General features: G+C 42.1%; 1 protein-coding gene across 1 annotated transcript in view; it reads left to right on the forward strand.

Moving 5' to 3' along the window:
- Nucleotides 1-15,805, forward strand: part of SAMSN1 (SAM domain, SH3 domain and nuclear localization signals 1) — a 120,148-nt gene that overhangs the window by 26,723 nt on the left and 77,620 nt on the right. The window contains exon 5 of the mRNA XM_084633339.1: nucleotides 2,370-2,456. Coding sequence (XP_084489465.1) covers nucleotides 2,370-2,456 — 87 coding nt within the window. The remainder of the gene's footprint in view (nucleotides 1-2,369; nucleotides 2,457-15,805) is intronic.

Raw genomic sequence — 15,805 nt, forward strand, 5'->3', positions numbered from 1 at the left:
ATTCCCCATTTTGCAGTTGTGCATTTGATTTTTCCTTCCTAAATGGTAGTACTTTGCACTTATCTTTATTGAATTTCATATTGTTGATTTCAGACCAATTCTTCAGTTTATCAAGGTCATTTTAAATTCTAGTCCTATCTTCCAAAGTGCTTACAACTCCTGCCAGCTTGGTGTCATCTGCAGATTTTATAAACATACACTCCATTCCATTATCCAAGTCATTAATGGAAATATTGAATAGTACCAGACCCAGGACTGACCCCTGTCGGACCCCACTAGATCCACCCTACCAATAAGACAGCAAACGATGGATAGGTGCTCTTTCAGGGCTGGTCTACACTACTGCTTAAGTCGATGTAACTTATGTTGCCCAAGGGAGTGAAAACGACATCCTTGGAATGACTTAAGTAACATCGACTTAAAGCGGTATCCACACTGCGCTGTCAGCGGGAGACGCTCGCCCGCCAACATAGCTTCCACCTCTCGCGGAAGTGGAGTAATTATGCCGATGGGGGAGCGCTCTCCCATTGGCATGACAGGTCTTCGCCAGACGCGCTGCACTGACGCAGCTGTGCCAATGTAGCACAGTAGTGTAGATATGCCCTGAGTGTGTTCTTTCTATCAGCTGTGCACCAACCTGCTCAGTAGTTTCATCTAAACCACCCTTCCCTAGTTTGCTTATGAAAATGTCATGTGGGACTATGTCAAAAGCCTTTCTAAAATTAAGATATATTCCCTCTACTGCTTCCCTGCATCCAGTTGGCTAGTAACTCTATGAGAGAAGAACATTAGGTTAGTCTGGTGTGAGTTATCCTTGACAAATCCATGTTGGCTACTACTTATCACCCTATTATCCTCTAGGTTCTTACAAATTGATTGTTTAATCATTTGTTCCAGTATCTTTCCAGGTATTGACGTTAGGATGACTTGTTTATAATTTCTTGAGTCTCTTTGCTCCTCTTTTTAAAGATAGGAACTATGTTTGCCCTTCTCCAGTCTGCTGGGACCTCACTTATCCGCTACGAGTTCTCAAGGATAATCACTAATGGTTCAGAGATTGCTTCAGTTAGTTCCTTACATATCAAGAATGAATTTCATCAGGTGCTGCTATCTTGAATACATCTAACTTATCTAAATATTATTTAACCTGTTCTTCCCCTATTTTAGCTTGTGTTCCTTCGCCTTTTTACTGATGTTAATTGAGTTAAGCATTTGGTCACAATTAACCTTTTTAGTGAAGACTGAAGCAAAATAGGCATTAAACATCTCCGCCTTCATGATGTCATCTGTTATTAGATCTCTTTTCCCTGCTAAGTGATGGACCTACACTTTCCTTTGTCTTTCTCTTGCTCCAAATGTATTTATAGAACCTCTTCTTATTGCATTATATATCCCATGCTAGGTGCAATTCATTTTATGCTGTAGTCTTTGAAAATTTGTAGTTATGTATTCAGGATTCTTTTTTTGTATCCTGACTGAATTAGGGATGAAGAATTGCTTAGCAGTGTCATAAATAATCCCCATTTCGAAACGTTCTACAGCCTCCCATATTTAATGTCCATTTTAGAACATATATGCTCATAGTTGACTTGATTCTGCAGCTTTACATAAGGAAAGCTTTTCTAAAAGGCAATGTTATTTGGACTACAGGATTCAGCTCCATATTTATAACAGATTCCTGTCATTTTCATGGAACCAATTAATACCTTCATAATGAAAATTCTCTGGGAATAGCAGGGTGAGGCCCAGTATATTGTAACAAGTCTGCGGCCATCTAGGAGCATCGTGGCTATCAATATGCTGCACACCGTGGCCACTTGGAAGCTTACCATGGGGAGGGAAGTGTGATTTTCTTGTTTCAAAAGCACTGGCCTTTCCCATTTGAGCTAATGTGGCATCTGTGTTAGGAGTATAGTGCCCAGGATACACATTTGGGCAGTTCTGATGCCATCCAAAAGGGAATAATGGTGCTTATATACACTAACTAGTTCATTACATTATAAATCTAAATAATATTTATATAAATCCTACACCAGAAAAAGATATCTGGAAAGCCACAGAATGCTGATGTCAAAGCCTTCAGACCAGAGGTTATAGTATTAAAACTAATTTAAATAATGTTTAAACAGTGTTACATGAGGCTGCAGGCAATGTCAATAGATGATGCATTTGAACTCTGCCACACTAAAATCCATCCATCAAATTTCCACTTTGGCAAAGCCATTTATTCATGTCCATGTTCTGAGCAGATGCTACAGTATACTGTTGAGCTTCTTTGATTTGCATTCTGAGAATATTGTATAGACTTTCCCGTTATTTCACAGATATGATATGAATGCAGGTGAATGTTTTCGATGCTTTTACTCTAGACAGGAAAAATGTGAATGGCGCACTTTGGCAGAATTCCAAGAAGCCTGCGAAAGATTCGTACATCAAAAGGCACTGTCAGCTTGAAGGTAATTGCTAAACGTATTTCAGCTGATTTTGCATTTTCCACAAAGTATTTTAAAGGGCACCTAGAAAATTTTCTCATTTTTCACCAATAATCTGTCTAAATAATTTGTCAAGCCGTCTTTGGATTTACATCCTCCATGAGAGAGAAAAAATGTAGCTTAAATAAGACAAAGTACAGACTCTAGGTGATATTCACCCTGTAGTCTATGGGTCACAGCATGTCCCCACCCCCAATGCAATGAATGGGGCCCAGTTCTGCAAACAGCTGAGTACGAGTGTAACGCCCTGCACAGGTCATCTAGAACTGTGAGTGGTTGCGTTACCACACTGCCATGGCAAGAGAGAGCTTTGCTGCTGCTAAGCTATGTTTCTTCTTCCTGACACTCCAGCTTGTCTGCCTTGCTAGCAAAATCTTCAGGAGTCTGCCAGTCCAAACCTTGTGTTGCAAATAACAATCAGTGAACCCCAATTCCTGAGTTCCCCAGAGTTCCTGCTGTGTCCAGTCCCTCTCACTGGACCCTCACAGAGGTTAAGCTCACAGCCTACAAAGAGACAGAACATATACCAGCCTGATAGATTAACTGAAAACCCACATCTTTTACAGCATGGAGATGGTTTTGTAACACAACAATAAGTTTTTAAACAAAGCACATAGGTTTAAGTGATTATAAATAAGAATAGAAGACACTGATACGGTTACAAGTAAAACAAAACACACTTTCTCGTGCCTAAAACTTAACTTCAGCAGGTTACAATCTTTGTCTAAACAGATTTCTCACCTATAGTCAGTGTGCAGAGACTTCAACCCCCCCCTCAGCTGAAGGATCCATCTTTCTCAGATTACAAGAGCTCTGGCCTCTTGTGTCCCCGAGATGGTGGATGCCAAAATGGCTTTCTGCTTCTACTTACATTTCCCAAAGTCTATTGTCTCTGATTCAAGAGCCAGGAAGGCTTCCTGGGGGTGCAGGCTTCTCTGCTGTTGTGACTGTTAAGCAGTTTTCCCATCCCTCTTGTTTAGCTTGATGGCTTTGTTTAGCCTGTCGGCAGATGTACTTTTCATTGTTCTCTGCAATATTACCTGGCTCAATGTACATTGAAGACACAGGGAAACAGGCAAAACAACTTTCCTTTGTCTAGGACAGCCTGGGCTTATGCACAGCTTGCAAAATGCCTTTTAAGAACATTTTTTCCCCACACGCATTTATAGTTCTTTATACATCACACAATAATATTAATGGCCAGCTTGTCACCAGTTTGCATATGGTATCTTACATGACAGCTCATAGATTATGAGAACAGTGAGTTGGGGCAATGAGTATGTCAGGCCTAATGTGAGATATGGTATGGTTTGTCTTCTTTCAGTTGGCACTGGGGGCTTCCTGGGTCACAGTGGGTAACTTTACTTATGTGAGTAGCACCAGTGAAGTCAATGGGATACTTCACCCAATAAAGTCTATGGGCCATAGTTCTGTGGCATGGGGATAGACAGTTGTGATGTGTGCATGCAGTGGGACTCCACTTTCTCTATACCCAGCAGAACTGGGCTCTCCATAAGCCTTGGAAGTCAAAACGTGTTTGGTCTGTATGGGACTTAGAGATGGTAAATTATCACTCCTTCCCCTTACATCCTCTTTGCAAAAGGATAAGTTCTATGGATTGACTGATCAAGGTAGAATAACAAGGTTTAGGATTTTAAATGAAAACCTATTGCACCCATTTCTGCATTTTTGCAGGCAGTTCTGAGCACTGTTTGTAATATTTTAAAGTATGCAGCTACAGACTCCTCCTCATTCAGGCAAAATTCCCATTTCCTTTGGCTGGATTGTTTCTTGAGGGAGAGATTGCAGGGCAATGATCTTGTCATATTTCCTAACTGCAAGAATCCAGAGAAGGGCAACAAAGGTGGCTAGAGATACAGCAGGACCTAAAGTGGTCATTGTACAGTACTTAGCAAGCAGACTCCTGCAGCTCCACTCTGCTCTATGTCCGTGCTCTCTGTGCTTTTGTTCCACAGAATATCCTGTTGTTTCTCACTCAGCCAAACCTGGTATGCCCTGCTAGCTTCTTGATCCCCACTTATCTAGCTCCTTGGTGGAGGAGCTAGAGTAGAAGAACTTGTCACTTAAAAGCTCTAATTCTGTCTGTCTGACAGCTGGTTCTGCTCTAAGGACTTCTACCCTATATGCCATCAGAGAAGCACTCACAATCCCTACCTCCTTATCAAACGAAGTAGACATGGGGGAAAGGGCGTGTGAAAAAAAACAAATCCAATTTAAAATTTAATAGGTAAACTTGTGTTGCTGTGTTTGAAATCCCAGCTGCAGGTTTAATATAGGTTGGAAAATGTACCATGAAATGGTGCACTGGGCATGAGAACAGCCCTTTACAAACATAATTAAATATTATAGCATAAAACAACCAAACTATTTAGGGTAGTTTTTAGAGGCTTTTGTACTGGTCCATCTAAAGGGTACTTTCATTTTCCAGTATGAAATACCCCTGTATGTCGATTTAAGGCCCAGATCCTATGAACACTTAGGCACCTGCTTAACTTTAAGCATGTGAGTAACACATTGACTTTTACTCACATGTGTAAAGATAAGCACATGCTTGTAGGACCAGAGCTATAAAGCCCAATTTAAAACAAAACAAAAACCTACATTTAGTCTGTACAAAATCCCAGTGCTTTTGAGGGCATTTTGCATGGTAAGTAGTAAAATCAGTAGTGGGCAAGCTGTAGGGCTCGTCCAAAGAAGCTTAGGAAGAAATCAGGGAGTATATGATACAAGCCACTGTGTAGGAAGCAATGAAGCCTGGTGGAGTTCTCTAAGACAGAAAATTCTGATGGGATTTTTGAATTGATTTTTTATACTCTTTATTTTTTTAAAAAAGTAAAGAAAAAGTAAACCAAAAATAGTACATGGAGCAAGACATATACAGTTAATAATTTTACCATATTACCAGCATCAGAACAGAGAAATGCTAACGTACACATCTGTTCCTTCATGGCTCACGCTTTCTATTATGGTTCCATTTATAAATAGTTTCTTAGTACATGGTTAATAGAAGTTTTAATAAATAGTTAGTCAGTTGTCATACTCCAAAAGATCGCTGATCACCATGGTTTATTTACAGGGGTCGGCAACCTTTGAGAAGTGGTGTGCCAAGTCTTCATTAATTTAAGGTTTTGCATGCCAGTAATAAATTTTACATTTACAGGGCCCCCCCAACAGAACCCCAGACTGGCAGTGGGCTGAGCAGGGCCAGCGGCCAGGACCCGGTCTGGCAGGGGCTGCTGGACGGAACCCCAGACCAGCAATGGGCTGAGCAGCTCAGCGGGCTGCCGGTCTGGGGTTCCGTCTGCCACCCGCGCTGACGGTCTGGGGTCCTGGCCCCGGCGCTCATCCCGCTGCCGACCTGGATGGACGGAACCCCGGGTCGGCAGCAGGCTGAGCGGGTCTGGTGGCCGGGACCCAGGCTGGCAGCAGAGTGACACTAAAAATCAGCTCTCGAGCCGCAGGCTGCCGACCCCAACTATGTAATGTCTATGATACCTTCTATTGGAAGGTAGATCTACTGATGTGCTTATAGCAGTCTGTAACACACACTGTTCATGTCTGTAAATTATGACAGCTGATGTTTTATTAACTCTTTAAAAGCCCTATATAAATAAAACCTTAATAGAAAGTGTGGCTGTTTCATGTATTTAGCTTATTTCTTTTCTTTCTTTGTTTCAGAAAATTTGACTAAGTGTAAATTCTTGGTTAGGGAACAAACCTAAAAAAGTTGGGAAAGAATTGTCAAAACCTTGTATTCTGTACTGTGGGGCTGCCCCATTGTGTACCCTTTGAAAATAGATGTCTTGCTGCTAGATAGAGACTATGGTTATGAGTAGAGCTGGGCAAAAAAATTTCAGGACATAGATTAGTCACAGAAGAATGTCGTTTTGGATCAACCTAAAATGTTCTCCAATTCCGTGAACAATTTTCGCAAAATTAAAATGGGCGGGGGGAGGGAAGGGATATTCTGAAAACGTCAAAATATTTCATTTCAGCATTTTTAAAACAAAACTTTTCACCTTTTTGTTTTGAAATTCATCTAGATTTGACACAAAAGAGGGGATTGTGGGGCTGGTAAAAAAAAAATACTCCAAACTGAAAGATTTTGTTTCACTTGAAACTTTTTTTTTCTGGTTTGGCCACTGAACCAAAAAATCAATTGTCCAGATCTAGTTATGAGGAGACTTTCTCCATAATTTGCCAGCTTGTTGGAGAGATTGGTTGGACTGCATAACACAGGCCTACTTAAGCATATGCATAATGTTTTGGAGGATCAGAGCCTAGGCTATTAGTAATAAAGGTAAGGATTATTTCTAAATTGGTGAGTTCTACACTCAGAGTACACCAAACAAAGCAAAGACATTTAGAAGAGGAAAGACTGATGTTGTATCAGATTCTGTTGTCCAAGGGATGGCAGCACATATGGTATGAAGATCATCCTCTGTTCTAAAATCCTCTTACCTAGACACAACACGGCAAGGTGAGGACAGCGTGCTAGTTTTAGCTCTGAATTTCCTTGGTTTCATTGATTTAAGCTAAACTCTTAAGTACCTGGAAAATAGAGCTGTATAGGCCTGTGTGACGAAGTGGGACTGTTCTTAATGTTTCCTCTGAATAGTGTGGGGGTGCCTCAGTTTTCCCTATGCAGTTTTTAGGGGGTGGGGTAAGGGTGTATGATCATTGCAGAGCCCTAGAGGGCAGGTGTGTGCAGGTGTCTGGACACAGAGGATGGCCGACACCCTGTTTCCTGGCAACTGATGGCCTGGTCCTTCCCCCTGCAAGGTGAGAGCTAAAGGTTTGGAGAACAAAGGAATCAGGTGACCTCCTGGCCCGGGAAAGGAGCAAAGCCCAGAGGAGGAGGGGCTGGAGGGAGTTTCAGTTTGGGGCTGGCTGGAGACATGGAGTGAAGGGCAGACGGGGTTGTCTGGCTCACTGCCCCCCAAAATGGACCCAGCTGAGGGGTCCGGTTCTCTGCACCTACAAGCTCTGTTTTAGACCATGTTCCTGTCGTCTAATAAACCTCTGTTTTACTGGCTGGCTGAGAGTCACATCTGACTGCAAAGTTGGGGTGCAGGACCCTCTGGCTTCCCCAGGAGCCCCGCCTGAGCAGACTCGCTGTGGGAAGCGCACGGCGGGGCAGAGGATGCTGAATGCTCTGAGGTCAGACCCAGGAAGGTGGAAGCTGTGTGAGCTGTGTGTCCTGAAGACAGGCTGCTCACAGAAAGGAGACTTCCCCAGAGTCCTGCCTGGCTTCATGGGGAGCAGTTCCAGAGCATCGCCCAGGGACTCCGTGACAATGACAGCGTGCTAGTTTTAGCTCTGAATTTCCTTGGTTTCATTGATTTAAGCTAAACTCTTAAGTACCTGGAAAATAGAGCTGTATAGGCCTGATCTAGAGAAATCAACGGGAGTCTTTTTGTTGCCTTCAGTGGACTTTGGACCACACTTCCTGACCACTTTCTGGGTGAAACACTTGCAAGCTGCATGGAAACTTTTTAAAAGCACCATAATAGAGACTCAATTTAAATGTAAACCCCAAATTAAAAAAAATAGTAAGAGAAAAAAAATTCCACCAGGGTTAAAAAACAGAGTAAAGAGGCAGTTAGAAACAAAAAAGACATCCTTTAAAAATTGTAAACCAAGTCCTCCTGGAGAAAATAGAAAGGAGCATAAACTCTAGCAAGTCAAGTGCAAAAGTTTAATTTGGCAGGCCAAAAAAGACTTTGAAGAACAACTAGCAAAAGACACACAAACTAACAGCAACACATTTTTTAAATACACCAGAAATGGGAAGCCTCCCAAATAATCAGTGGAGCCATTGGATGATTGAGGTGATACAGGAGCACCCAAGGAAGACAAGGCCACTGTGGAGCAGCTAAATGAATTCTTTGTATCAGTCTTCACTGCAGAGGATGGGAGATTCCGACACCTGATCCATTCTTTTTAGGTGACAAATCTGAGGCACTGTCTCAGATTGAGGTGTCAGTAGAGGAGGTTTTGGAACAAATTGATTAATTAAACAATAAGTCACCAGGACCAGATGGCATTTACCCCAGAGTTCTGAAGGAACTCAAATATGAAATTGCAGAACTACTAACTGTGGTATGTAATTATCCCTTAAATCAGCCTGTTTATTAGATGACTGAAGGATAGCTAATGTAAGGCCAATTTTTAAAAAAAGCTTCAGAGGTGATCCTGCCAATTACAGGCCAGTAAGCCTGACTTCAGTACCAAGCAAATTGGTTGAAGCTATAGTAAAGATCAGAATTATCACACACAGAGATGAACAAAATTTGTTGGGAAAGATTTAACATGGCTTTTGTAAAGGGAAATTGCGCCTCACCAATCTGTTAGAATTCTCAAGGGTGTCAGCAAACATGTGGACAAGGGTGATCCAGTGGATATAGTGTACTTGAACTTGCAGAAAACCTTTGACAAGGTCCCTCACCAAAGGCTTTTAAGCAAAATAAGCGGTCCTGGGATAAGGGGAAGGTCATCTCAGAGATCAATAACTGGTTAGAACAGTGGTTCCCAAACTTGTTCTGCTGCTTGTGCAGGGAAAGCCCTTGCTGGGCTGGGCCAGGCCAGTTTGTTTACCTGCTGCATGCGCAGGTTCAGCCGATCGCAGCTCCCAGTGGCATGGGCCGAGAGATGTACTGGCCACTGCTTCCAGTAGCCCCCATTGACCTGGAGCAGCTAACCGCGGCCAGTGGGAGCCGCAATCGGCCGAACTTGCAGACGCGGCAGGTAAACAAACTGACCCGGCCCGGCAGGGGCTTTCCCTGCACAAGCGGCTGAAAAAGTTTGGGACCTACTGGGTTAGAAGATAGGAAATGAAAGGTAGGGACAAATGGCCAGTTTTCACATTGGAGAGAAATAGCAGGGTTCCCCAGAATCTGTACTGGGACAAGTGCTGATCAACATATTCATAAATGATCTGGAAAAGGGGGTAAACAGTGAGGTGGCAAAGTTTGCAAATGATACAAAATTCCTTAAGATAGTTTCGTTCAAAGCTGACTGTGAAGGGCTACAAAGGGATCTCACAAAACTGGGTGACGAGGCAACAAAATGGCAGATGAAAGTCAGTGTTATAAATGCAAAGTAATGCACATATGAAAACATGATCTCAACTATATATAAAAAACCATGGGTTCTAAGTTAGTTGTTACCACTCAAAAAAGAGATCTCAGAGTCATTGGATAGTTCTCTGAAATCATCTGCTCAATGTACAGCACTAGTCAAAAAGCTAACAATATTAGGAACCTTTAGGAAAGGGATAGATACTCAGATGGAAAATATCATAATGCCACTATATAAATCCATGGTACACCCACACCTTGAATACTGCATGCAGTTCTGGTCACCTCAACTCAAAAAAGATACATTAGAAATGGAAAAAAGTATAGAGAAATGCAACCAAAATTATTAGGGGTATGGAAAAGCTTCCATATGAGGAGAGAGAGAAAAGACTGGGATTGTTCAGCTTGGAAAAGAGACGACTAGGGACGTGGGTGATATGAGAGATGTCTATATAATCGTGAATGGTGTGGAGAAAGTGAACAAGGAAGTGTTATTTATCCAGAGGTGAAAGTAAGCCGGTACGCCCCGGTACAGTGGCTGGAGCCCCAGGCCCTTTAAATAGCCCCCAGAGCCCCGGGCTGCTGCTGCTACCCTGGGAGGGGCACTTACCTTACAGGGTGGGCTGGGGCTGGCTCTGACCCCCTCAACTCCACCCCTTCCACCCTAGGCCCCGCCCCTTCTGGGGGCCAGAGCTGGCCCCAGAGTACCGGTAAGTCACTCGACCTACTTTCACCCCTGTATTTATCCCTTCACATAACACAAGAACCAGAGGTCACCCGAGGATATTAATAGGCAGAAGGTTTAAAACAAACAAAAGGAAGTACTTTGTCACACAATGGCAGAAGTATAACTGCATTCATAAAAGAATTAGATAAAGATTCGATTAGATAAATTTGTGGAGGATAGGTCCACCAATGGCTATTAGCCAAGGTGGTCAAGGAGGCAACCCCATCCTCTGTCCCTAAGCCTCTAACAGCCAGATGGGACCGGACAACAGGAAATGGATCACTCAATAATTGCACTGTTCTGTTCATTCCCTCTGAAGTATCTGGCTTTGGCCACTGTTGGAAAACAAGCTACTGAGATAGATGAACCACTGATCTGATCCAGTATGGCCATTCTTATGATATAGTTGCTCAATGTTTATGCAGTTTTTGTTTCTCCTTTCTACAAAATGCGTTTGACGTTCCCCTCTGGTGTTATCTGGACCAGTGATCTGCTAGGTCACTCCAATCCTTGACTCTGGAAGCCAGTCTTACCCTGCTCTGTTATGAGAACCCTCACTCCTGGGCTGTTCATTCACAGCCTCTGGCATGTAAGCTGCTCCTTGGATTGTGCAACCAAATGACACTAGCCAATATCTCCGGTCCCAGACACAACCCTAGGAACCTCTGTCTTGCAGTGTCCAGTTATGCCCGCTGGACACTGTAAGCTTATATGTGTTCATCATTTTAACAAAGAAATTGATATGTACTAGGCTTGTTATCCCAAGGGGAGACTCTGACATGCTTTAAACCAAACACACTGCTTCAGGTAGAATAAACAAACAAATTTATTAACTACAAAGATAGATATTAAGTGATAGGCAAAAGGTCAGAGTGGTTACCAAAATAAAATATAAGCATGCAGTCTAAACTCTCAACCCTATTAGACTGGGCAACATCTAGATTAAGCAGTTTTTCTCACCACACTGGATATTGTAGTCCTTAATATACAGTTTTTTTCCTTAAACCTGGGCCAATCTCCTCTGTTGGAGTCTTGTCTTCTTCTTCTTGCCACTCTGTCTGTCTGTATGTGTCCACTCTGTCTGTTTTATACCCTCAGTCCATATGCTTGGGGAGCACAAGTCCAGGCATGTCTGGGGGGCATTGCTGAGCCTCTCCAAGCAAGGCTGAGCAATTCCCCTGGTGTGGCCTCGTGCAGGTGAGTCATTGCATTGTAGCTCCCTTGCTGGACAACAGCTATTGATGGGTTGTTTGACACCCCACCCGGATGTTTCCTTGCTCTTGCCTCTGGGAAGCTAATATATGGCTGATTCCCCAACTTACAGCATGTTTTAGTGACCACCATACAACACAATTCTCATAACTTCATATGCATTAATGATACCCATATGTGAATAGATAAATGACTTTCAGTAGATCATAACATTTCCCATATACCTTACAAGGCATGCTTTACATGTAAGATCATGAACATACGAAAATGAGGAATATGGGGGTTACAGTATGCTCTCCCAGGGTATAGAATGTCACAATGGGGAAACAGGTTTTATAGGAATACTAAAGGCTAGCCTTTAAAGGAGGATCTTGGCAAGGAATGTGACAAGCAAACTATGCTTTTGTGATGAGCAGAGGAAGGGTAAAAGAGCCTGTTGATGGTTGGGCTAGCTGACCTACTAATCTGTGGTGTGGGAGGAGAACAGTGGCTGATACAGTGGGGAAAACAATAAGAAAAATATTTGTGGAGGAAATAATTACCAGTAAGTCATTTTGCTTCGGCCAGAACTGGTTTTTAAACAAACCAAAAGAGTTTCAATATTTTTGTAATATTCAGAAGGTGATGGCCATCTGGGAAAAATAAGGTAGTTAGAAATGTAGTGTTGAATTGAAGGGTAGAGTTTTTCTGATCTTCTCCACTGTCTGATGTACTATAGATTTTTTTTTGTACCCTTGTTAAATTCCCAAAGCATGCAAAAGGAATAGTGCACATTTTTGAAGTTGACAGTTGTTACAATGGAAGGGCTGGAGCCGAGAGAGATCAGGAAGTAAGGCTGCCAAATAAACAAAAATATCCCTTTCTGTCTCTGCAGTACAATTATTTCAAGGGAAGTCCCCTTCACACGGTGGTGAAAATCATTACAAGAAGATTTACAGTGCATCGCTATTGATCAAACTTTCATCCTAACAGAGATGATTGTTCAAGGTCTGCAAGTCAACTGCCTAATATGAACTTGTGCTAGATGTAACAAGTCATGCATAGTGGACAGCATAGAGTCCTCCACCCGTTTTGTGATCCACATTCAAGAACTTGACTTCAGAGTGCTCTGGATCAGGCCTTTCACATGGCTGTTTGTTTAGTCTCCATAAAAATGAATTCATCGGACTATTGATGCAACACATACATGAATATCAGAGATCAGGTAGCAGGGGTATTCTCAACTAGGCTGTTCACATGCTAGGCTCACTGGCTGCTTCTCCTAAAATGATCATCATTGTAACAGTTAATAATGTTGCCATTCAAAATGTCATTACTAGCATCAGAGAAAAAAACACTGGGAAAATGGAAGAAGTTCCCACCTCTCAGAGCTAATGGTTCTGATCCTCCTTTGCCCTGCGTTTTATGCAGTCATTTACTCCAAGACAAAGTGAGTCTAACATACTACCAAACCAGAGCAGTAGGTACATTGTGGCTAGCATTTACACAAATTGCTATGAGGCATATGTATGTTTCTTGCCAAAACAAGTGTGCATTTGGTGTATTCAGTGGACTGAGCAGGTCAATCTGTGTGTACAGGTCAGATCTGGCGACGCTTTGATTATAGATTTTACAGCGGTGAAATGGGGTACTGGCTGGGGACTATCTAACACTTGTTACTACTGATGGCTCTTTTTGTTGTTGTTGATGTCAAGTGATGTTATATTTTTTTTTCCATTGTATGCACCCAATAGTCCTTTGTTTAATGTGTGATTCAGCTTCCCAAAGTAACTATGTAAAAATAGCTATGAGAATAGCTTCTCATTTGGCAGATCTCCATCCTCTGTGTATTTAACCTTTCTGCTTACTCAGAATAATGATAGTAGTAATAACAAAGTAAGATTTTCCCTTATTTATCACTGAGGGCTCCACAGAACACACATCTTTTGAAGTGCAGCTGGATTTTTTTTCTGGTTTGTGTAGCCACAAACTGATTTACCTAGTTCCAGTTGCAGAGCCACCTGTTGTCTTTATGTCTGTGCAGCCACATCAAAGTCACTTGGCCTGAGGAATCTTGATTAATGGGAGTGGTACCTGAGCCACAGAGAACCCCGCCTGATTTTCAGCTCTTAGCCGACCTTCGGAGGGCTGCCAGTTAAGAAAAAAAAATATTCTAAATGAGGGAAAATCTGATGTGGAAATGATTGGGACACAAGTGTGTAGGGTGACCAGACAGAAAGTGTGAAAAATCAGGACAGAAAGTGGGTAATAGGTGCCTATATAAGAAAAAGTATTGAATATTGGAACTGTCCCTATAAAATCGGGATATCTGGTCACCCTACAAGTGTGGAACCCGAGAATGCCATTTTTACCAAGTCACTTCAGAGTAGAACTACACTTTAATCAGAGCTGGCAAAAGTATTGGCACTTGAATTGGCACTACCATTTTTCTTTGTTAACTTCAAAGAGTTCCCAGCAGACATTGCTACATCATATGAGCCATTTACATCCTGGATCCTGCAAACATTTAGATGGAGTTTATTATAAAAGATTACAGAAAAACATTCTACCAGCTTGTATGAGCTTTGGGATCTCTCCTTCCAGTGATGAACAAATTATTGGGAGAAAAGCAAGTTATGCTATTGACTATATATGTGTGAGCATATGTATAACCATACAGAGAAGGTAACCGTTACCCTGAAGCTTAATCTAAAAGTGAACTTTTAAAATGTCATGGCCTAAGAGGGAATGCTGAAAAATTGTGCACCAGATCTCTAAGGGGGGGAAAAAAAACCGAACACATTTGCCAGGGCAATCTGAGTGCGTTTGTTTGAAGAAAGTGGATCAGGTTTCAGGAAGGCTGTAGGTTGGTGGGACACCTGGAGCTCAGGACTGCAAGCCAGTGGTCAAGCTTCTACTGGACAAACCCAGAACTCTGAAGCACTACAGCTCTGCCTGCCTGTTGCATCACTCATTGCTAACAAAGCAGCCACTTTTGCAGAGCTCTAGCAAGAAGTCATCCACTATATGCAACCAACACACGTTTAGCTTGAGCCATCTCAATTTCCATAGAGGAGTTGCTGGCAGGATTTCTCTGTGTGAACTCTTTTACCTTGGAGCTTACTCTTTCCTTTGGCTTACATCATGGCAAGCTAGTAATCAGTGAAATAGTTAATGTCCTACCTGTCTATTTTCCCAGGGCCTTAGAGGACATGGAGGTTGAGTATCTACAAGAAGTACTGGTTATTTTTAAGATCTGATCTTTGGGTTGGTTAATCTCGGCTTCATGGGCACGGACATGCTGCTGGATTTGTAATTGGTTTGCATGGAACTTTTTATTGTTTATCCAAAGCACCTAGATCTTGGGCTAGATGCTTTTTATTTGTAGGTAAGTTAAAATAAGTATGACAAAACATAATGTGTTCCGTTAAACCTTTTGTTTAGGGGGGGAAATCAGTTACATAGGCAATGATACATGCGGAAAAATACTTAACTGTACTTAAGTGTAAAACAAAATATCATGGGCTGTGATTTACAAAATGTATCCCTAAAGCGAGGCTCACAAAATCCACATTTATATGCTTGAGTAAGTGGCTTGATTGTCAGAAGTGCAGTCCCTAAGGTCTTCTCAGTTTACAAAAAATCTTCTCTCATGTGAGCGCACACATTATTTTCTTAGGCTCTGATCTTGCCCTCACTTGCACATGTGAGTATCTTGATACACAGAAATGGTCCCATTCAACTCAGTCACAAACTTGAGGGTTTGCAGGATCTAGCTCTTATTTGGCTCACAGGAAAATACAATTAGATTCTAAACCGACATGGCCAGATTCTGACACCCTTACTCTGAATTCTCCCATTGCAGTCAATGAGTACTTGTTGTGTAAGATGCTACTCAGCAGGAATAAATGTGCCAAATTCTGGCCTACAATGAACAGAGCTTATCATGAGAAAAGACCAAAAAATCCGCAAAACATTCTCACCAGCATTTACAAACTTTGGGGTCTTTCTTCCCCATGATAAAGGTTTTTTTTAAAGCCTAATCCCACAGTCGGTGAAAATGGAGTCAACCATCTAGGACCCTGCTCCTGAACCATTAAAGTCAGTGGGAACTTTTCCATTGACTTTAATGAGAGTAGGCTCAAGCCATAGTTGTTCAAACAAATCACCTGCTCACCTATTGGCTATCACTAAACTCAAAGCTCATAGCCTTCCCATGTAAATGTCATGGCTCCCTGAAAAGAACGAAGTAGAAAGTTCATACTTTTGAAAATACTTCTTTCAGTCCGAAGCAA

Source organism: Lepidochelys olivacea (assembly GCF_965140295.1).
Source record: "Lepidochelys olivacea isolate rLepOli2 genome assembly, chromosome: 1".
Classification (NCBI taxonomy): Eukaryota; Metazoa; Chordata; order Testudines; family Cheloniidae; genus Lepidochelys; species Lepidochelys olivacea.